Source organism: Neovison vison, chromosome 1, assembly GCF_020171115.1.
Source record: "Neovison vison isolate M4711 chromosome 1, ASM_NN_V1, whole genome shotgun sequence".
NCBI classification, from domain to species: Eukaryota; Metazoa; Chordata; class Mammalia; order Carnivora; family Mustelidae; genus Neogale; species Neogale vison.
The window spans coordinates 286,373,444-286,397,056 of NC_058091.1; the positions used below are offsets into that span (position 1 = coordinate 286,373,444).

The following is a 23,613-nucleotide window of genomic DNA, read 5'->3' on the forward strand; positions in this document are numbered from 1 at the left end:
CATCAACCATGTTATCAGTAAGGCTTCTGGTCAACAGTAGGCTACTAGTAGTTAAGTTTTGGGGAGCCCAAATTTACATGCAGATTTTTGGGCACCCCTAGACCCCACATTGTTCCAGGGCCAACTGCAGAAACGAAAATGAAAAGGGAAGGAAGGTTGTGAAGCCCGGAATACAGTTGCTGAGAAAAAAACACTTGTTTTATGAACATCTGTAACTACAAAGAAGCCTGCTGGGAGCAAGGGATATTTCTCACAATACTGTTTGTGTTTTATTCCCCCTCCTTTTTTTTTTAATTGAGGAGGGCTTCCCTCTCCAGGGAAAGGAGAGCCAGGTCTCACTGTTCTATAACTGAGCAAGATGACACTTGCTCAGATTTTTTTCTATGGGAACCAACAACACCCCAGCCCAGTTCCCACAAGGAAAACCTGCTCCTTCCTCTTGTGGAAACTATTACCACTGATCTCTCTTTCAAAGCCATAGTAGCTTTCCTGACTTGGTTCCTTTTTCAGGACAAAAGGATTACAAGGAATATCAGAGAGTCTGGAACACCTCCACGCACCTCTGTAGGTGCTCCTGGTCTTTCAGGTTAAAAAAAGAGGTAGAAGGAGAGACCCAGTGTGCAAGGAAGTATTTTGCCCCGTATGGCCGGAGTCCTGTTGGACACTGTCAAGCTGACCTTTGATACAAAATGCTCAGACACATTTGTGGGGCCAACAAGAGGCAGAACTGGGACCAAGATGTAATTTACTAGGAGGCAAGTTACAGCTGAGGATTCACTTTGTCCAGCAATCAAATATTAGGTGGTGAGCTCCCCGTCACTACTGGCTTCTAATACTTCTGAATGCTGCCAGGGCAGACACAACCTGAGCATAACCTGAAGATTCTAAATAGGTAAGTGGGAGTCCAGGGCTTTAAAAAGACCCAAGATTGATTCTGAGGCTCAGCTCAGTCTGGAGCCCTTCAGCCTCAAAGGTGTCTGAGTGCCTTTTAAAGCAGCCCAGGAGAGAGACAAAGGAGAGCAGTAAGGAAGCACCACAACCAGGACCACTCCAAAGAGGGTCCGAGAGTTGGAAGGCACACCGTAGTGCTTATAAGCAGCGGCCAAAGCCAATTCCTGACTCTCACCTGTTCGCTGTGTGACCCCACACAAGTTACTGAACTTCTCTAGGCCTTGGTGTCCTCCCTGATAAAAGGAGAATGACAAAACTACTACCTAGCTCACTGGTGAAGTTTAAGGGAGCTGGCATACGTAAAGTGCTTAGTAGGGTGCCTGATCCACAGTAAGTACGAACCACCATTATTCTGTAAGGGAGAAACCCGAGGCTGACCGGATGAGTAACTCCAGCCCAGTCCCACAGTCAGCGTTAGACTGGGGCATACGACCCGAGCTTCTTTCCCTCCTGCTCACATCAAATACACTACACTCACGTGGATCCGATCCCCTACAGTGGACCCCTCTGGAGTCGGAGGATAAGCTTATCCGCACTCAGAGCGTCTTCGAGCCTGCCTGTCCCCCGTGGCACCCAAGAGCGAGCCTGCCACCACTGGGCAGGCCGGCGGCCGCACGCCAGCAGGCACGGACCGGCTGAGGAAGTGCCCGCCCGGGGACCAACAAGAAAGGACTCTCGGTGTCAGTGTCAGCGCCAGTGCCCCTGGGCTACGCGGCGTTTTCGGAGTCACCGCGGCCCGCTCTATGGTCTGGGACAAGTTCCCGAACCCCTCTCCGCGGGCGAGGGGTGGAGCGCTGGCATTTCCAAGTCTGCCGCTGCTCAACCTGCCAGCTCGGTGGCTCCTCCATTCACGTGGCGGAGCAGGCCAGGCGCCCGCCCGCGCCCCGCGCCCCCGGAATCCCCGCGCGGCGCCGGCTGTGAGCGCCGCCCACTCCCAGGTGTAAACACAGCCGGGAGGAGGGGCATCGCCGACGGCGCGGAGCGGAGCGAATGTTCGGGGGGAGCTCCGGGGGCGCGGGGGTGGTTGCGGATAATGAACTCCCGGGGCGATGTGTTGGGAGAGACGCGAAAGTGGATTGCTTGGGGATTTTAACTCAATAAACATCCCCGACTACGAAGAAAGAAGTGACGGGACCGTGAACTTCCAGCAGGGGGGAGACGCCGCGGGGGCGCCGGCAGCGTGCGCTCGGGGGAGAAGGACGCAAGCCGCAGCCGGGCGGGCGGGCCAGACGCGGGGACCCCTCCGAGCACCGTCCCGGAGCAGGTCGAAGCGCCAGACGAAGCCGGCGCGGGGCAGAGGCGGCGCCGGGCAGGGCGGGCTGGCGGCCGTGACCGGGCCGCGGCCGGCCGGGCAGACACCGGGAAGGGGCTGCGAAGCTGTCGGGTCCCGCCGGGCGCCGCGCCGGGGCCGCCCGCGGGTAAAGCTGTCGGGGCGCGGGGAAGGCTGCCGCGGGGCGCGGAGAGAGCGGGCGGCCGGGGTACTCACCCCGCACGGGCGGAGGGCTCCGAGGGCCGGGCCGGGTCCTGGGCGGCGCGGGGCCGCGGGTGCGGACGCCGGTATGGACGTGCAGGGACGGCCCCGCGCCCGGGCTATGAATCAGCTGCGGGGCGAGCGCCGAGGGGCGGGAATTACGGGAAAACCGCGGGGGAGGGCAGAGGGCTGAGGACTTTTGCAATTTCCCGTCCTGCTGCGCACTCTTGGCACTCCTGGGACCCACAGGAATTCTTCCTCTTTAGGTCCCGGGGGAAGCGGCTGGGACCCTGCGGGAGGCGGGCGAGACCCCGCGGAGGTGCGGTCCGGGGCTTGGCGGGCGGCCCGGCAGGGAGCGGTGGGAAAGGAAGTGGGAGAGGCCTGGAAAGAAGTGGAACCAAAGTCTCTGTGGGGCCCGGAGAGGCATCGCTCGCCGGCCTCTCTGGCCAGGGCCAGCGGGCCCCGCGGTGGCGGGACGCTGAGAGCAGCCGAGGGACCCAGGAGCCGGGGTGACCGCGTGCGGCCACTTGTTACTCCAAGCGAAAGACAGAACCCTGGGGTCCCGGCTGAAAATCTTCAGGCAGAAGGCAAGAGCTCCAGCCAAACTGTGTGTCCATTAGGTGTCCAGAGCGATTAAAAAAAAAAAAAAATGTCTTTGGACAGTTCTGGGAGCCTGATTCTCCTCCCTATCTCGAAACGCCTCTGTCTGACCAAGTTTCATCCAGAGCCACAGTCCTAAAACCTTTGTTTCCCAAAAGAGCCGTGTATGCTACAACTTGCTTTTCCTCTTAAAAATGCGGTCCAGTCTTTGAAATGCGTATTTTAAATACAGGGCCTTTGAAGTACCTATTGACGCATCTTTCATAATTATGTGTTGGACTATGGAGAGCCCTGTGAACTTGAGCTGGAATGGAGACCATCCTAGTATTGCCCTGTTGGGGGAGGTCAAGGAAGGGACATGACCTCCAGTTGACCCTTGAGCTGCACCTGGAAAACCCAAGGCTCCTTGCCCCTTCCCCTGTTCTTGGAAAGTGGGTTCTGCTTGCCTGTTGGGCAGCCAGGAGCTGCTCCATGCACATAGTCTTGAGGCAGTGAGGCGAGAACTCCTACAGGATATACCTGACCAGACCTGGTTCAGGCCTCTGCAGCAGCTTGTAAGGTTTGGCTGAGGGATGCCAGGATCCGTTCATCTTGTTGGCACTCCAGACAAGCCACCTGCATAAGTTCCCTTTGCTTATAAGAGCTGCACCTACCACCCGAGAGGCGCCAGTGTCTCTCTTGCCCTCCAAGTACTGGCCAGTTTCAGATTGCAGGTGGGAAGCTCCCGGGAGGGTGGCGATCCACCATGCTTTTGTGGCCTGCTGGGACCCGGAGAAGAGAGCGGTGTGTTCTAGTGTCTGGAGGACTGGGGTGCCTGATGAAGGATTGTTCATGGAGCTTTGCTAGACCTGTTCTGGTCCAGTTTGGGGACCTGGGCAGGATCATGAATGCCAAGCACTGTAGGAGGAGAAGGAACCCAGGAGTGATTAAGAAGGATTGCTCATGATGAATCCTATCTTATCTTAGGATCCCTTCTGGAATTGACCCAATGGCTCAAAATATGTCAGAATCAGCCCAAATGTTACTTCTGGGTTGTGCAGTTTTTGCTCCTCCCAGTGTCCCCCCAGGGAGGGAGTTTTGTTTTAGTCTTTGATACATTTACTACCTAATGGTGCCACAAAGACCAGGGTGCACTGTAAATATTTGATGAAAATGAAGAGAAGGTACTTTTGTCTAAACAAACATGTGGTCCTTTGCCACACCTCATTACTTCCAGAGTTTTAAAGTGTCCATTAGTTTAGTCATCTGCTCAGCTATGGAAACTACTTGACCAGATCCCAAAGGGTTGGAAAAGCTTTCGGAGTCTATATTTTAGTGAGTGAAAAAAAGAAAGAAAAGAAAAACTTTAATTTCTTCTTTATAGGAACAGTTCTGAGGGATGTCTCTTAGGGCAGATGTGATGCCAAATTAAAAAATATTGAGTGTAAAGAATTTCTGCAACCTGAGTCTAAACTTACTTTGAGCTCCTCCTACAAAGGAAGGAAACTAAGCTGCAAAAAATTCCAGGCTGTTGGTTTTAATCTGGGGTCAGTGTCCTGCTATGAATTTCAAAACTGACCCCATACTGCAAGGGAAGGAAAGGCCAAAGAAAGAGGCAGACCACTCCAGCTTAGTACCTGTCGGGTTTAATAAGGGAGTTCACGACGAGGCTTGTCTTGGGCCGCTGCAAGGTGAGTAGATCTCTGCACCTGCCTGCCAGAGTCTTAAGAGTTTATGTAGAAGCCTTACTGGGTTCAGTCAGTGTAGAGTCCGAATGGCCTCAGGAACACATTACTCTCGTAAGGCAGTGTCCTTGCAGGGTCTCCCTGTGGGCAGAATTTACATCCAAGGACAGAGCTGGTGGTAAGGAGCCTCTGTTCCCCAGGTCCAGTCCGTAACTCAGCGGGAGGTCATGTCCTCTCAATGACCTCCTGCAGCAGGTGCCCACATAAAATTCCTTAATTTTGTGTAACATTCTAATAACTTAAATTTATCCGTCTTTCTAGAGTCCAGTAGCTATAGTACCTGTAAATTTGTGATTCTACTAGGTTGAATAGTATCTAAAAATTCATGTCGGGCCAGAACCTCAGAATATGACCCTATTTGGAAATGTGTCTGTAGATTTAATTAAGGGAAGATGAGGTCCTACCATATTAATCCAATGACTGGTGTCTTATAGGAAGAGGGAAATATGGACGCACACACGTGGGAAGAACGCCATCTGAATACTGAGGCAGAGATTGGAGTTATCTTGTCTCAAGCCAAAGAATGCCAAGAACTGCTGGCCATCTGCAGAAGCCAGGAGAAAGGTACAGAACAGAGTCTCCCTCTGAGCCCCTGATGTTGCAGCATCACAGGGTTCTTGTCGGAGTCAAAGAATGAACCTTGCAGACACAGAAGGGTGACGTAAACATTTATTAAGCGGAGATGAGAACAGAAAGGAAGGAAAAATACACTTTCTGGAGTGAGAGGGGTCCTGAGTGGGTTGCCACTGGGCTTTTACTGACGGTCTTTTATTGACAACTGACTGGGAAGCTGGTGGCTGAGATTCTTCTTGTGCCCTCTTTTTTGAGCAAAGACTGTTGATAATATCCCTAATGGCTTACTTTTTCTTTGGGGTCTGGTCATTTTCTGTGGTTAAAATGTAGTTGCAAAAAACCCCGCTAACATCCAGGGCTGGCTCGTCTGGTTTGTTCCCTTAGCTCTCTCTCTCTCTTTTTTTAAATATATTTTTGAAGGATATTATTTATTTATTTGACAGAGAAAGTGCATGAGCACCAGGAGAGGCAGGAGGGGAGTCTGGGGAGAGGCAGAGCAGGGAGCAGGGAGCCTGACACTGGGCTCAATCCCCAAACCCCAAGATGGAGATTGTGAACTAAGCCAAAGACGCTTAAACCATCCTATTCGCTTATCTCTTGTTCTGCTCCGTCTGAGCCAGGAATAGTTTCAGAGCCTAGTCAGGGGCCTCCTGTCTCTCCCTGCCTGTGCTTTAACCCTTTCCTTACTCAATAAGAAGGAACTCACCCTGCCAACCCCTTGATTTCAGACTTCTGGGCTCTAGAACTATGTGAGAACAAATTATTTTGATTTGTGGTAATTTGTTATAGCAGGCCTAGCAAGCTGATACATAAAAGCATGCATGACATACGTGTTCTGAAGGTTAGTATTAAAAATTAGCCCGAAAATAACTGAAATGAAAAAGATAAAAAAAATACCAAAGGCATTAAGCTAAGAGCTGAAATACTCTTCCTTGTTTAGCGTCCACAAGATTATGCTGGGAAAATACATATTCATTCTCCATCTGACCCTCCTGCCCACTCTTCTCTCTTCCTGTTGAATTCAGTAGCACAACTCTATCCACTTCCCCCCTCTCCCTGACTTTCTTCCCCATCGCCTTCTTGGTCTTCTTTTTCTCCTTTAGACATTGTTGTGTCCGGGGCTCTACCCTTGACATTCTTCTCTGATCCCTGGTCTCCCGAGTGAACGCATCCGTGCTCCTGAATTCAATGATCACTTGTGCAGTGATGACCCCAAATCTTTGATTGCAATTATTTCATCTGAATTTCAGGCCACTTTATTTGTACATCAAAATCAATATGCCCAAGTTTAAACTCTTCACTTATCCCCATATGATTCTGTTAGATTAAGTGAATGGCCAAGACTGTAGACACCAAGTTAAAAGACCTGGGAAATGATCCTTGTCATCCATTGTCCACCAGAAGGTCTCATTTGTTTAACAATTATAGGGAAGGCATGAGTGGGATGTACCCTTATCCTAGACAACTCGTTGGAGGAAAAACAGTTCTGTAACTATCAGGGACACTAACTTAGATCTGGGTATGGGTATAGATATACATAGAGATGTATGAAATCAGTTATGTAAATTGTGAAATATAATCACAATTCTCTTTTTTCAACTACTACAAATATCTAAAATTACATGTTTGGCAGTGTTTGTAGCCACACTGATGGAGCTGGAAGGAGCTGGGAGTTTTCTGAAGCAAGTGGCATCATCAGGTAAGTAGGAGATGCTAATCTGTAATTGGCCTCATGGATAAGAATTCTCTATTTGGGAGACAAAGTCTTACACACCCCATTTGCTATTTTAAAGATTCACTTTTAGGTCTTAAAGTATGCCTAAAGTATGTGATGCCACTGCTTGAAGTATGATTGTGGGCGATACCAGCATTATTTCTAAGAAAACTCAATGGAAATGAAAATGATGTTATGTGCATGTATTCTTGTGAAAAACTAAGTAGGCCTCCAGAAAATTTTTTAGTCTGATATATCATAAAGCTTGGTTATTTAAGAGATAGCTGTCACTTCCAACTGTATAGATACAAAATTTAGCCAGCAATGATGAAGCAAGATGTTGAGTGTTAGAATCACATGGAATATTTATATTTTATAATTTCAGGTAATTCTTTGTAGTTAATTATGAATTACATTCCATTCGATACCTGTGAAATGAATTTCAGTGAAGGATAATATTATCCTTAATAGTTCTAAAAGTTTTTTTTGAATTAAATATTACTTGAAGATTGATTGTTAGATTAATTGATCGATTTTACATAATCTATTGTCTCTTAGATATTGTAATTATGTTCACACTATGTCCTAGAAATAATCAGAAACCAGACAGTGGAAGAGTTTTCTGAATCTCTTACTTTTTTTCCCCATGGGCTTAGGAAGAATAATGAATATGTGTTTGTTCAGATTGCTGCTTAATTTTCTTGGACCGTGTTGATGAGAATTAATAAATATGAATGAGGTAGTTAATGTTAAAGGCTAGGACTTTATTTGTTACATTAATACAATAGGAGTAGAACTTGGAGAGATTCAGTGGGAACTTTTGGGACTTTTGAAAGCTGTTTGCCAAACTTAATCTAAACTAAATCTATAGTCCTATCTATATTTTAAATAGCATCTCTTACAGACAGTACGTAGTTGGGAATTTTTAAAAAATTCAGTCTGGGGCGCCTGAGTGGCTCAGTAGGTTAAAGCCTCTGCGTTCGACTCAGGTCATGATCCCGGGGTCCTGGAGTCCCGGGGTCCTGTGATTGAGCCCCGCATCGGGCTCTCTGCTCAGCGTGGAGCCTGCTTCCCTTCCTCTCTCTCTGCCTGCCTCTCTGCCTATTTGTGATCTCTGTCAAATAAATAAATAAAATCTAAAAATAAATAAATAAATAAAACAGAATAATAAATTCAGTCTGATAGTCTCTCCATTTTAATTTGATAGAGACTGTGTAGTAATCTTATGTTTAAGGCATTTATAGATATGGTTGGGTTTAGCCTACCATTTTACTATATGTTTTCTTCTTTGTTCCCTCTTGTTTTTGTCCCTGTATTTGTCATTTTCTATCCTCTTTTACATTATGGGAATATTTTTTAGAATTCTATTTTAATTTGCCTTTGCATGATTCTTTAGTGTTTGCTCTGTGAATTACAATATATAGCCTAATTTTCAGTGTCTACTTGAGATAATATTGTACTCTGTCACTTAATAGGTGCATTTACCTACATGACCCGTCATTGACCTTACAGTTGTAAAATATATTATATCTATAACACAATAAAATCTGTAATGTGATATATATTTAAAATAAATTAAGAGGAGAAATAGTCTTTTATATTTACCCATATATTTACCTTAGTATTCTTTAGTCCCTCTCAAAGATCTGCGTTTCCACCTGCTGACATTTCTTGAAGAACTGCCTTTAGTGTTTGTATTTTAGTGCAGGTCCATTAGAGTACATTCTCTTGGTTTCATTTTAAAATGTCTTTATTTCATTTCATCCTTAAGGGATATTTTTATTGGATACAGAATTTTGGGTTGACGATGTTTTTAATTCAACTATTTAAAGACATTGTTCTATGATTTTCTGGCTTTCACTGTTTCTGATAAATCATCAGTCATTCAGATCACGGTATTTATAATGTGCTGTTTGTCATTAGTCATCCTGCCTAGCATTTGCTGAGCTTCTTGAATTTGCACATTTGTCCTTTATGTGAGCAATTTTCAGTACTTCTTCTTTTTTTTTTTTTTTTAAAGATTTTATTTGTTTATTTGACAGAGATCACAAGAAGACAGAGAGGCAGGCAGAGAGAGAGAGAGAGGGAAGCAGGCTCCCTGCTGAGCAGAGAGCCCGATGCGGGGCTCGATCCCAGGACCCTGAGATCACGACCTGAGCCAAAGGCAGCGGCTTAACCCACTGAGCCACCCAGGCGCCCCTTCAGTACTTCTTGAAATGTTTTTTCTGCCCCATTATCTTTCTCATATCTTTCTGAGACTCAGTTACAAATATGCTAGACCTCTTCATATAGTCCCAAATACCCATGTGGCTCTATTAACTTTTTTAAGTGAGCTCCACAGCAGTATGGTACTTAAACTCACGACCCTGAGATCAAGAGTCACATACTCTATCAACTGAGCCAACCAGATGCCCCTCTATTGTTTTAAATCTTTTCCCTCTGTGTTTTTCACACTAGATAATTTCTGTTGCGTTATCTTTCAGTTTGCTGACTCCTCTCCCACCATCTTCATTCCCCTATTAAATCTATCCCGCAAGGTTTGTTTAAAAGATGTATATTCCAATTCTAGAATTTTTATTTATTTATTCTTTTGTTAATAGTTTACATTTCCTTACTGATGCTTCCTATTTTTTAGTTCATTATGGGCATATTTCTTTTACTTCATTGATCATAGTTATAATTGCTGTGTTTTAAAGCATTGCTTGATTGCTCCAGTAGTTAGATAATGGTGGAGTCAGTCTCCACTGATTGTTTCTATGATGAGAACAGATCACATTTTTCTGGTTGTTTATTTGTTTTTTTGTTTGTTTAGTGTTATCTAGTAATTTTGGATTATAACGTGGGCATTGTAAATATAATGTTGTGAAGACTGGATTCTGTTATGTTCTGTCAATGGTACTGATTTTATTTTTTTTAAAGATTTATTTATTTGACACAGAGAGAGAGATCACAAGTAGGCAGAGAGGCACAGAGAAAAAGAGGGGGCAGCAGGCTCCCCGCTGAGCAGAGAGCCCGACGCGGGGCTTAATCCCACGTCCCTGAGATCATGACCCGAGCCAAAGGCAGAGGCTTTAACCCACTGAGCCACCCAGGCACCCCTGATTTTCTTTTTAAATGGACAATTTTCATGGTTAGACTCAAGCTGCGAACCTGACATTGCTTGCATTAATAGAAGCTGTAGCCTGAATTCAGTGTTTTGGGGCTCAGCTAGGCTGCTTTGAGTTTGTCTTGGATAAGGATGGTTCAGACATTATGCATGATATAGACTTTACACACAGCTTCTTCCTCTCTAGCTTTCTCTTTTCTGCAATTTCCCCTCATTTTCCAAGTGGTATGTTTTCCCCAAACTCTGACCTTTGGTTCTTCAAGCCAGAAATATTGCGTATTTTCTAACAGTTTTAGGCACCCCCCTCACTACCCAGACTTGGGCTGGTCTCAGACTAAAGGTTATAAAATGTAGGAAACTGACTCTTCCTTCCTCCAAGTGTTGATGCTCCCCTTCCCCCAACAAAAAATTATTTCTACTGTTGGTTATTTTCCATTTCATTTGGATGTGGGTTTTTTAAATCTATTTTTTTCTTAAAAACTTTAAGAGGAGCACTTGGGTGGCTAAGTCAGCTAAGCATCTCGGCTCAGGTCATGATCCCAGGGTCCTGGGATCTAGCCCTTCATTGGGCTCCCTGCTCAGTGGGAAGCCTGCTTCTCCCTCTCCCACTCCTCTTGCTTGTGTTCCCACTCTCGCTCTGTCAAGTAAATAAATTTAAAAAAAATTTTAAGAAGTATTTTTTCTAGTCCTTTATATGGTTTTGTAGAAGGAGTTACCTATCGATGACTAGAAGTGGCATGTCTCTAGCTGTATTTTCACCTGCTAAGTGACTAGCTTGTTGAGGAAAAGTTGTGTCAGCTCCTTTCCTTTGCTAGGTTAGATTTCTTTCCCATAAAATATTCTGGAAACAAACCAGTTTTTCAAAAGATTAAAGTATACTTGCCTCTGACTTCAATTTGGAAATTGATGAAAATTGGTGGAATCAATAAGGTCAATCCATTGTGTTAAGCATCACTTTAGGATGAAGATATATACATCTCAATAGCACTGTAACAGGAAGGTAAGAGTTTTAAGCAACAAAGTTGCTTAACAGATTTACCTTTGTATTTCCTCTGAACTTTGTTCAAAAGCCAAAACCAAATTAATTTCGCCCAGATGGAAATGAAAACTTCCCAAAGACACTCACTTTTGTATTCAGTTTTGTCAGCTTCTCAAATGTCACCATCTTCATCCAGTTCTAACACAACAGCAATTATTTTGTCTATTACCAAATATCAGATGATGCTTAGTCACTTTGGAATAATGATCAGGTAGTTTCCACACACCCAAGGCATTTTAGGAGAAATATTCACTGAAATTCAATACAAAATAATTGCGCTAAACTAGAAGAAGATGAAACAGCCCAAAAGGACAGAAATGTTATTCAGCCAATGTTATTAAACCTTGTAGCAAAAATAATTATAAGAACTTTTCTTTTTCAAAATTTTTGGAAAATGATGCCTAAAGAAGAAGTTGTAAACTTTCTGAAAAATAATGATAATAGACAATTTCTTCTGAAACTCTCCCCTGTTCTTAGGAAGAGAGAATATTCTATGTGACTGGAAATTTAGGCTTACAAACATTCATAGTGGTAAAATTATAATACATACACACAAACATCACACCTCAACACTCATTAGAAAAACATTGTGGGGAAAATGGTGGTATACAAGGGTGGGAGAAAAGGGCATTTTTTGGTAAGTAGCAAAAGCCTAAAGAGGTTCCAACAGAAGATAGGAAACTTTATGACTTACCCTTTCAAAAGAAAGATTATCTGTACGTACTGCTATGGAAATAACACCCAAGATATATACTTCAGTGAAAAAAATAAGTCAGAAATGTGCGTTTGGTATGTCTATGCACGTATTTAATTTGTTGATGTTTAAGAGGTAGATGCATAGGAATATCTTGAGTAGGATTACAAGAAATTGGTAACTGTGGTTGTTCTTGGGGAGAAGGTCTAAGAATGAGGTGTGGTGTGTAAGGGAGGCTTGTTCTTTCGTTTTAGACCTGGCTGTGTAGACTGAATTTTTGTCACCTTTTAAAAGTAGTAATTGTATTTATTTATTTATTTATTTAAACTCAGCCAACAAATAGTACATCATTAGTTTTTAGTGTAGTGCTCAATGATTCATTAGCTGCATATAACACTTAGTGCTCATCACATCCTGAGCTTTCCTTAATGCCCATCACCCAGTTACCCCATTCCCCCACCCACCTCCCTTTCCACAACACCCAGTTTGTTTTCCGGAGTCAATCAGTTTGGCTCCCTCTCTGATTTCTTCCCTTTCAGTTTTCCCTCCCTTCCCCTCTGATCCTCTGAGCTATTTCTTGTATTCTACATATGAGTGAAACCATATGATAATTGTCTTTCTCTGATTGACTTATTTCACTCAGCATAATCCCCTCCAAATAATCCAGTCAAGAAACGGGCAGAAGACATGAACAGACACTTCTCCAAAAAAGACATACAAACGGCCAACAGATGCATGACACAATGCTGCACATCACTTACATCAGGGAAATACAAATCAAAACCACAATGAGATACCACCTCACACCAGTCAGAATGGCTACACAATACAAGGAACAATAAACGTTGGCAAGGATGTGGAGAAAGAGGAACCTCCTACACTGTTGGTGGGAATGCAAGTTGGTGCAGCCACTCTGGAAAACAGTATGGAGGTTCCTCAAGAAGTTGAAAATAGAGCTACCCTATGACTCAGCAATTGGTCTACTGGGTATTTACCCCAAAGGTACAGATGTAGTGAAAAGAAGGGGCACCCACACCCCAATGTTCATAGCAGCAATGTCCACCATAGAAAGTAATAATTTTAAAAATCAAAGAATGAAAAAAAAATCAAAGAATGCCCTACTTGATTGAGAAGGGACCACATTTATTTATTTTGGTTGTTGTAAGTTATAATCAATTAGAATCCCTCTGAGGACATAGAAGAAATGAAATTAATTGCCTCTGGGGAAGAGAACTAGGTGACTGAGGAGCAGAGGGGAGAGCTTTAACTCTACCCTTTTGTATCTTTTGAAATTTTGTATATATAAATATATTTGGTTAGAAAAATTAAAATTTAAAATGCTATGATGACATGCCCCCCCCAATGGGACACACTTATCTGAATGTAGTGTGTAAATGGGCCCAGCTTGGCAACTGTGGGTTTTATTCGTCACAAACAGACAGACCTGAGATTCCAAGTAGTCTTTGTTGAGACCCAGGCTGTGCAACAGGAGTCTGAGAATGTGTCTTCTGGCCCCTGATGACTGTTTTAGAACTTGGCCTCACAGAGCTGGGCGAAGGAGAGCCCCTAACCCCCCCCCAGGGGCCTGGGTTGGGGCATAGATCCTCCCATGGGGTAGGGGGGGGTCTTGTTCCAGGCAACCCCCTTCCAAGTGGCTGGAAGGCTGCTTCCAAGGAATAGCTGAGCCTCCTGGATGTAGAACTGCCCCAACTGCTGCAGTAGCAGAAGGGAGGGTGGGAGGGTGCGCAGATTGGCTGGAAGGCCGGGGCCTCTTTTCCCCATATTCCATTGGCTGGGCCTCAGTCACATGGTCCTGACAGAACAGCAAGAGAGGCTGGGACATGGAAGCCTCCTGTGTTCAGATTTGGCTTCTGAAGACAGGAAGAAGAGGAAGCAGGAGCAGAGAGGCGTGAAGACGTTGTCTGGGCATGGGAGGAATTCGGTTAACAAATTACCAATACGCCTTTACAGTGAAATAGCCATGAAAAATTAGGTTTTGAAGAGTATTTAATGACGGGAAAAGGCCAATGTTCAGTGCAAAGAGCAAGATACTGAATCTTACTAACTTTGGAAAACATAGTATTTATATATGAGTATGCATGCTTATACAGATGAGAAGGAAATATAAAATATGTTATTTGTGGTTATCTTTACATGGTTATAAGTCATTTTTTAATACTTTTGAAGAAATGGCTGATTTTCTCCAGTGATCATATATTTCTCTGAAAAGAAATATGTATAATCTAAAAAACAGGACTTTTTTTTTTCATAGTGGAGAAGAAATCCTCAGAGCATCTGAAACCAGAGCTAACACTTCACATTCTTTTATAAGTTGCTACAGACTATGAATTTGAACTTATGCTAGTAAGCCTTTTTTTTTTTCCCCTTTAATCAGCAAAGGGCGGCTCTCTGCTTTAGTGCTTATTTTTCCTCCTGGCGTAGATGCTAGCCAAATCCCCTGTTTTATGCATTAACTGTGGCCAAAATCGCGTATTAGATTTATTGTGTTGGGAAGGAGAAGCCAAGTCTGAAACCTGTCTTTGGCAGTTGCAACGCTTTGAAAGGATACATTTGGCTGAACAGAGCAAATCAGCAAACCAGGTCTGCCCTTTAGGCGGTTTTAATCTAAAGCGAACAGTTCACATATTGACAGGCTCAGTCGCAAAACTATGAGAACAGAGCAATCCACACGGTGAACATTGTCCATGTAGGAGGACAGCCACAGTGTGTTGGGGAGAGAATGAGGGCTAGGCCAAGATGCTCGGATATTTTGGTAGGAAAGGGCTACATGAAAGCCATTTTTCCTTTGCGTGGGGAGATTTTGTACATTAAAAAATAGATACCATTTTTAATTATCTTTATTTTATTAATAAAATATTTTTATTATTTATTTATTTTTAATTACAGGGCAAAGGACAGTGAGAGAATAGAAATAAGACAAAATGCAGATTCTCATTAAAAAACAAGGAAATTTGCTCAATGTGTAATTTTAATCCATTGTGTTGGAAAATTTACAAGATTGATCATGTCCAGTGTTAATGAGAGCATAGGACAACAGTTAATTCTCAAATGTTGTTGGTAGAAGTATAAGTTGGTCAACCTTTATATTATCAAAAATTTAAATACATGTTTACTTTGGAGAGATTGAGCTTCTAAGAAGCACCTTTGCCTCAGGGTAAGTCCCTCAGCAGAAATAAAATTGGTGGTGGAGAGGGGTGAGCCAGGCTTCTACTCTTTTTCATAACTTAATCTGTAAAATATAGCTATCCCTCTTAATCCCTTAGCCGACCTAGTAAAATCTAAAACAGCTCAGTCAACCTCTCAGCTCATAGCGGGACAAGCCAGGAAGAGAGAGAGAGAGAGAAAGAGGTACTCTAGAGCCCTCTAGTGGCCACCAGCTGTCTCTAGCGAACAGGCTCTTTTAGGAATTTCGGCTGTTTTAGGAATTCCACCTTGGCGCTAAAAGCCAAGTCTGACCTCACAGGACCCTGTGCTTGTTCCCCACTCTCCACCCCCAGGCTCTGGTACTGGCCAGGAACAGCCCTCAGGCTCAACTTGGCCATGAATGAGGTCAGGGCGTTCCCCAGGTGGCGCAGCCCAGCGTTCCGTCCCAGCAGCGTGCCGAAGCAGGTAGCCACGGAAGCCGGCCGCATCCCCCAGAGCCGTGTCCTGTGTAGACCTTCCATGCAGCCCAGGCACGCACTTGTAAAGCAATTCCCTGGAGCAACTTAGGTTTCCAGCTTCCTTGGAAATGCGCAAATTAACCTTTGAAATGGCCATGAGTTCTACGGGATTGAACAAGTAAGGAGAAGTTTACCCTGGGAAGAAAGACTAGGAGGGCCGCAAGAGCAGAGGGCTGCGTGTAGAGCCAGCCGTCGGGATTGCCACAGGCCCCTGTGGCATTTACTGGGCCACCCGCAACTCTAAGGGGCTTCTGTGCTCATTAGCGAAAAGTGGGTGCAGGACTTGGCAAGGAGACACAGTCGTTGTGTGAAGCCAAAAATGCCTTCTTCTCAGGCATGCGTAGCTGCGTGCTGAGACACACAAGCCGGTGAGAGGAGGGGACTTGAGGAGTTCAGCTCCCACCCACGCCACCCAGTCGGCTGGACCCGTTGGTGGCGCACACCCACCTCACACTGTGTCAGCAGCCTGAAGTTTTGCAAAGCTGAAGGCTCCAGCCAAGGGGGAAGAGCGAGGGCTGAAATCTAGCCACACTCGGCTGTCAGTCAAGCTCTGTGTCAGTCTGGGGGGTCAAACTGTGTGTTAGGTGCTAGTGGCCCCGGGTCCATCTTGTGTCACCCTGGAATGACCCTAGAGGGTAGACAGAGATCAGTTTACTGTGAAGATAATGGCGCAGAATTTTCCAAGATCCAGGGAGAGGTCCAAATGGTCATATTTTGTCCTAAAACGTGCAAAAAGTAAGGTAATATAACTGTTTTCACTTCAGACTATTGTCATAGCCACTTTTGGAGACAGGGATGGTGATAATAATCTCTGTTTTATAACTGAGACACAAAAAGGTTAGATAGCATTACTATTAAATGGTAGAGCCTGGAATCGTTGCAAGCTAACTGACACCAACACCAGAAAATCGTGGGCCGTGTGTATATTGTTTCCAAGGGGACAGAGCTTCCAGAAGAATCCTACCAAGTACTGTTCATTCTTGCCCCCAAATCTCCAAATGTCATAATAGATGTGAAACATGTTTAGATGTTGTTCTAGTCAGAGGAGACCGATAAGAGGCAGAGAACAAATCATGGAGGTTGGTTCAGAAGACACAGGAGTCATTGCAAAGCCAGTTACAGTCATTGTCACCAAAGTGAGTGATTTGTCTTGTGGCCCTTGTATTATGTAAGGTACAGTCTAAAACAAACTTTGTGATTTACTTAAAACCTGCATTTATTTCCTACTCATTTAACAGTCCAGAGGGGAGGAAGAAGGGGAGATGGATATTGGGAAATAATTTGCTGTGTGTACCAATGCCCTGAGGCCGTGGTTTGACTTGGAAGACCTAGGCCGGAGCTCTGTGAGCACAACGTGAGAGTTAGTGTGACTTGTAGGACAAAGAAAGTGAGTAGGAGAGAAGGCCCTGGCCAGGAGGTAATGAGATGCAGACTGTGTGGGCCGGGGAGCAAGGGAAACACAGACATAGCGATGGCAGCAAATTCAGGGACTTTTCCCACAGCTGTGGGCTGTGATCATTTGACAATAAGTAAATGCACAGGGAATCTGAGACTGACTTCTGTTGACTCACAAGAAGACTTGGGAGACCCAAGAAGAACATCCTTGATTCAGGGAATAAGGAGAAAACAAGTTTTTAAAAAAATGGCAAGGAAGAGATAAATTAAGACTATTTCTAGTCAATTCAGGGCAGACCAAATTTACGAATCCTTTAGTGAGGAATGATTCACTATTACACAAGAACCCATGGATGGTAACCACATCCTTCCCCTCCCCTTCCCAACCAAAGTTTCTGGAAAGAGGACTATTTTAGACCTCATTGTTTCTACCTTATCTTTTCACCATACCAATGTTTGTGGGGCTCTGGTTATTGCCCAATTTAATAGCTTCTTTACATTTGTATATGGTGGTCTTCTGCATCATCTAAGTGATTAATAATTTACTTCTTCATGTGCCATCTTGCCGTCATTTCTATGACCCCAGGTTCCCTCATTTCTCTCTGGCTTCATCTTTTCATTTTCCTCCCCGAATTCCCCCTCCTCTCAGTGGTCTATTAGAAAAAGTGAAATGGGGGCACCTGGGTAGCTCAGTGGGTTAAAGCCTCTATCTTCGGCTCAGGTCATGATCTCAGGGTCCTGGGATTGAGTCCCACATCGGGCTCCCTGCTCAGTGGGGAGCCTGCTTCCTCCTCCTCTCTCTCTCTCTGCCTGCCTGCTTGTGATCTCTGTCAAATAAATACATTAAAAAAAAAAAAAAAGAAAAAGTGAAATGACTCACTCAAGTCCCATTACAGCCTCCTTCTAGGTTGTAAAGGCTGGAAAGCTACAGAGTTACCTATGCTAACCTTCCCTGCAGCTAGGACTCCCGACGTGTTTTAGATTCTGTCAATCAGATGGACTGACATGAAAACATCGGGAGAGACAGAGGGAATCAAGGAAGCTTGGAATGGGAAGACTGATTTGGAAGAAGTCAACGTTTAAAAGGAAGGTATCTATTTTTTAACAGATTATCCAAAAAGAACTTATTCTGAAGGCTTCATGGTTTTGCCTGAAGCAATTACATATTTTAGCAGAATCCCCAGTAAAGGCTGGTGGGAAGCTTCTGAGTCAAGAAAATGCCTATCTTGGAGGTGAGAACAGCCCATGCCTAGGAAAACGGAGTCATGGGAGACCCACAGCCCTGGCCTTAGTGTGAGTCAAGAGTAAATATAAGTGGGTTAAAGACCCCTTAATATGCAGCCAAATTTTATTTCTTTATCTTTCTTTCTTTCTTTTTTTTTTTTTTAACATTTTTACTTATTTATTTGACAGAGATCACAAGCAGGCAGAGAGGCAGGCAGAGAGAGAAGGAGGGGGAGGGGAAGCAGGCTCTCTGCTGAGCAGAGAGCCTGATGCGGGGCTCGATCCCAGGACCCTGGGACCATGACCTGAGCCGAAGGCGGAGGCTTTAGCCCACTGAGCCACCCAGGCCCCCCATTTCTTTATCTTTCCAAGGATTGAATGTTTCACCCACCAGAAAGATGACTTTGTTTTGCAAATTGGCAGTTACTCAACAATATGGGGGCCACGCTCATCTTTGCAGGTGGCCCTGAGAGCTGCATCCGCACGGAGGTGCCCCGCAGGTCGTGTCTGGAGACCAAGGGAAATAGTCTATGCTCAGCCTTCTAGAAACTGTGACCATTGAAACCATCACAACTCCCTAGACTCTTACTTAAGGGGGTCTAATCTTTTTTTTTTTAAAAACTTCGTATTATGAAAAATTTCAAACCTATGCAGAAGTAACAAAAGATAGTATAAGGAGCCCACATAGTCATCACTCAACTTAAACAATGATATATTCCTGGCCAATGTTCCACCATCTGTATGGTTATCTCCTTTCCTTCATTCCATGGGGCAATTTTTTTTTAAAAGGTTTTATTTATTTGACAGAGAGAGAGATCACAAGTAGGCAGAGAGGCAGGCGAGGGGTGGGGGAAGCAGGCTCCCCACTGAGCAGAGAGCCTGATGCGGGGCTCGATCCCAGGACCCTGAGATCATGACCTGAGCTGAGGGCAGAGGCTTAACCCACTGAGCCACCCAGGTGCCCACACGGGGCAATTCTGAAGCACGTCTGAAACATCCTATCATTCCATCTATAAAGATCTCATCTCTAAAAAATTCAATTACTTAAAAAATCCAATATCATGTATTAACTAAGTGCAATGTATACATTTCTATTAAAGAGAACATTCAGTTATTTCTTGGCATAGGACACAGCTTACAACGGTTTCAAATAACTACAATAAATAGTCCTCTCTGGGTATCAGGACGTGTTAACCACAGAGGCATTAATCTATAAAATCTGTCACTGGGCCTGTCACTTTAGCTACTCACTTTAATTGGAACAGTTCGATTCTGTATATTTTAAATAAATTAAAAACAAGAGATTTTCACATTCTGCTCAGCTGTCAGCTTGTTAAATGCTTCCTGTTACTGCTCTTGAATAATTTTCTGGAGAATTATTTATCTTTACAAAACTGTCTTTCATAGTGTCTGTGTTAGAATTTCCTTTGAACTTCGTTCTTTCTTTGTACAGAAAGAAAACATTTTCAAAGTGGTTTCACCAGCTGGCAGTCAGACTTCAGCCTCAGTTGCTGTATTAGTCTATCGCTGCCTCTCTGACAAGTGTCCAAGGCTTAAGTCCCAAGACATTTAATATTGTAACCAAGTGGCTTATTGAAAAGAGGAGAGCGGTGTGTGTTGGAGAGGTTCCATTTTAGCTCTAAGCGTTGGTGGCTTGCTCACCCTTTCGTTCAATAAATCATCAACAATACCAAACTTTCACCGCCATATGGTACTTCTTTCTTGTTTTTCTTTACAATTATTTGGCCCTTTTTGCAATAGCCTGTCAGGAACTAAGAACTTAACATGTGCCTTTACAATGAAGAAATATGTTTTCTTAGAACTGCTTTCTGAATCTTTTCCACCTAGCCGGGTTGCTCTAACCCCATATGCCTTCTGCTATATGTAATTCTTTTTTTTTTTTTTAAGATTATTTATTTATTTATTTATTTGTCAGAGAGAGGGAGAGAGGGGGAGAACACAAGCAGGCAGAGTAGCAGACAGAGGCAGAGGGAGAAGCAGGCTCCCTGCTGAGGAGGGAGCCTGATGCAGGACTCGATCCCAGGCCCCTGGGATCATGACCTGAGCCGAAGGCAGTGGCTTAACCCACTGAGCCACACAGGCGTCCCCGATATATGTAATTGTTGTGGTCTGTTCAGGCTGTTATAACAGAATGCCGTAGACTAAGTGGCTTATAAACCACAGAACTTTATTTCTCGTAGTTCTGGAGGCTGGAAAGTTCCAGATTGAGATGTTGGTAGGTTCAGGATCAAACTCTGTTTCATTAGATGACTCTATACTCACCAAAACCTCCCATGGCAGAAGGGACAAGGAAGCTCTCTGGGGCACCTTTTATAAGGGCACTAAACTCACGAGCAAGGCTCTACCCTCATGACCCAATCGTCTCCCAGAAGTCCCTCCTCCTCATATCATCACATTGGGAATTAGGTTTCAAAAGTCTGAGGACTGAATGGTAACAACGTATCCTGACTTTGGTGGTTGTATTGGGAAAATGCCCTTGTTTGTAGGAAAAATACTAAAGAATTTGGTGGTAGTGGGGCTTTAGTTTAGCCATTTACCTAATGGCTCAGGGAAAAATATTCTTCTCTATGTAGCAATAAATTTTCTGTGTAGTGTGTGATTCTTTCAAAAAATTTTCAAATTATGAACATTCATCCCTCACCTTAAACCATATTGTGCACAACCATTGGTTTGTGAACAGTCCCTTGGGGAACACTGGCCTGTGTGGGCTCTGAAGAAACCATGGGAAGATTGTCATTTCCTCTTACCTTGTTCATACCTTTTTGAATAATGTGTTCGTTATACTTCTTTCAAGCTACCAATGTATTTTCTAATATTCAAGTACATTAAATATATCTGGAAGGATATACAAGAAACAAGTAATGATTTCTATGGGCTAGGAAACTGGGTGGGAAAAAAATATCGTTCATTGTGCACTCTTAGAACCCTTTGACTTTTTTTTTTTAAGATTTTATTTATTTATTTGACAGAGAGAGATCACAAGTAGGCAGAGAGGAGGCAGAGAGAGAGGAGGAAGCAGGCTCCCTGCTGAGCAGAGAGCCCGATGCAGGGCTTGATCCCAGGACCCTGAGATCATGACCTGAGCCGAAGGCAGCGACTTAACCCACTGAGCCACCCAGGCGCCCCAGAACCCTTTGACTTTTGAATGATGTAGATGCAGTAGCTACATACATACAGTTAAACCTTGAACAACGCCCCCCCCACCCAACCAGACATACAAGACCCTTTCGTATAACTTTTGACTCCCTCAAAACTTAACTACTGACAGCCACCTGGTTGACCGGAACAAAGCAGTCAATTAACACATATGTTGTATGCTATCTATATTACATACTGTATTCTTACAATAAAGTAACCTAGAGAAAAGGAAATGTTATTAAGAATCCTAAGGAAGGTCTTCTTCCTGCCTTGTCTTCGGCGTTTTTGTTCGTAGAGCGGCCAATAGCAAGATGTCTTCAGGAAATGCCAAAATTGGGCATCCTGCCCCCAACTTCAAAGCCACGGCTGTTATGCCAGATGGCCAGTTCAAAGACCTCAGCCTATCTGACTACAAAGGAAAATATGTTGTGTTCTTCTTTTACCCTCTTGACTTCACCTTTGTGTGTCCCACGGAGATCATTGCTTTCAGTGACAGGGCAGAAGAATTTAAGAAACTCAACTGTCAAGTGATTGGTGCTTCTGTGGATTCTCATTTCTGTCACCTGGCATGGATCAACACACCCAAGAAACAAGGAGGACTGGGACCCATGAACATTCCCTTGGTATCAGACCCCAAGCGTACCATTGCTCAGGACTATGGAGTCTTAAAGGCCGATGAAGGCATCTCGTTCAGGGGCCTCTTTATCATTGATGATAAGGGCATCCTTAGGCAGATCACTGTAAATGACCTACCTGTTGGCCGCTCTGGGGATGAGACTCTGCGACTGGTTCAGGCCTTCCAGTTTACCGACAAGCATGGGGAAGTGTGCCCAGCTGGCTGGAAGCCTGGCAGTGATACCATCAAGCCTGACGTCCAGAAGAGCAAAGAGTATTTCTCTAAGCAGAAGTGAGCGCCGGGCCATTTTAGGGCTGGGCTGTAGTGGGTGGCCATGAAAACAAAATCTCTTTTGTACTATTGTTATGCTTAAAACACAAGACTTTAGACTTTGTGCAGATGTGGTATGGGATGGGACAGGCCTTTCCTGCAGGGGTTGGGGAATCCAGCCTTTCTTCTCTGGAGAGAATGGCCTGAACTGTGTTACAGGGCAGGCCAACTGTGATGTACACTAGTACGGCAACACTTTTGATCTTCTGTTGTTTCTATTAAACTTGAACTGAGAAAAAAAAAAAAAAAAAGAATCCTAAGGAAGAAAAAATACATTTATAGTATTGTACTATATTTATCAAAAAGATCTGATAAATGTGAACCTGTACAGTTCATGAGTTCAAACTCATGTTGTTCAAGGGTCAAGTATGTGTGTGTGTATTACACATATATACATATATATGTATAATATGCATATGTATGTATGTATAATATGCATAGATGTACAAATACATATATACAAATAATAAAATGCAGTAATGTGTCTGATATAACTGTTTTTCTGTATATTTATCCTAATATGAAAACTTTTACTTTGGCATTTCTTTAGCTTTTCATGCTGTTTGTAGGATCACTAAGACCTCTGTGTTTCAGGAGGGAATTTATATTTTCTCATTAATATCAATGATAATGAAATATAGGCTTTCTTGAGGAATGAAAATATTTGAAATTGGATATCTAAGCTTAAACCATTAAGTAAAAGTGAACTTGACTTTAAAGAATAATTGGTTCTTCACATGACCTAACTGATATTTGGTTATGGTATGAAAATCAAGTTCTTGTCCTGAGGATATGTTTAACTTATAAACTGAGGTCTTGGTTCAAGATTCCTTTTGCATTGATACCTAAGGAGATAGAGAAACCATAGAAGGGAGAAGAGATTTTTGCCAAAGACAAATGCTTAGAGAAGGAGGAGGCATTAGGCCTGCTACCATCCCGAGTCAGCAAAGTACGAAGGTAAAATAAGTCCTTTTTGAGACAAACAAGATTGCAGAAACTTGACTTCCCATATATTGTTGCTAAGGAAACTACTGAAGGGTGTGATCCACTAAAACAAGGAAGTAAACTGCGGAGAGGAAAATAAAAGATCCAATGCAAGACAGATGTGAAGGAAGTCCTGGAAATGATGGGAAAGGAGACCAAGAAAACAGATAGGGGGCAGAACTACAAGTCAACCCGATAACTGGTAACTGCAGGCCAGAGTCTCTAAGAGAGATATCTTCAAGAAGATGAAGTGGATGGAATGTTGCTTTATTTGTATTTATCAAGAGGGGAAGCATTTAGAAATGAATAAATAATAAATACATAGAAAATTGAGAAAATGGAAAAGCAAG

General features: G+C 43.8%; 2 protein-coding genes and 1 long non-coding RNA gene across 4 annotated transcripts in view; 2 read left to right on the top strand and 1 right to left on the bottom strand.

Moving 5' to 3' along the window:
• Nucleotides 1–2,503, bottom strand: part of OSMR (oncostatin M receptor) — a 52,704-nt gene extending 50,201 nt beyond the window's left edge. Inside the window, exon 1 of the mRNA XM_044232517.1 lies at nucleotides 2,438–2,503. The gene's annotated coding sequence lies outside the window, so the exon portion shown is untranslated. The remainder of the gene's footprint in view (nucleotides 1–2,437) is intronic.
• Nucleotides 2,504–4,301: 1,798 nt separating this feature from the next.
• LOC122895089 lies at nucleotides 4,302–21,203 on the top strand. 2 transcript variants are annotated; one of them, XR_006382077.1, is made up of 3 exons: nucleotides 4,302–5,310; nucleotides 6,953–7,018; nucleotides 21,165–21,203. It is a non-coding gene; the product is annotated as an uncharacterized LOC122895089 (long non-coding RNA). The 2 variants fall into 2 exon arrangements; XR_006382083.1 differs by lacking the exon at nucleotides 21,165–21,203 and adding an exon at nucleotides 9,974–9,999.
• Nucleotides 21,204–21,567: 364 nt separating this feature from the next.
• On the top strand, nucleotides 21,568–22,530 carry LOC122895062 (peroxiredoxin-1-like). Its single transcript, XM_044232518.1, has one exon. It carries the CDS (start codon nucleotides 21,645–21,647, stop codon nucleotides 22,242–22,244), a length of 600 nt encoding a protein of 199 aa, XP_044088453.1. The 5' UTR covers nucleotides 21,568–21,644; the 3' UTR covers nucleotides 22,245–22,530.
• The last annotated feature ends 1,083 nt before the right edge of the window (nucleotides 22,531–23,613 follow it).

Bases quoted from the DNA above. Each gene is read 5' to 3' on its own strand.
- LOC122895062 (XM_044232518.1), top strand. From the start codon at position 21,645: ATGTCTTCAGGAAATGCCAAAATTGGGCATCCTGCCCCCAACTTCAAA.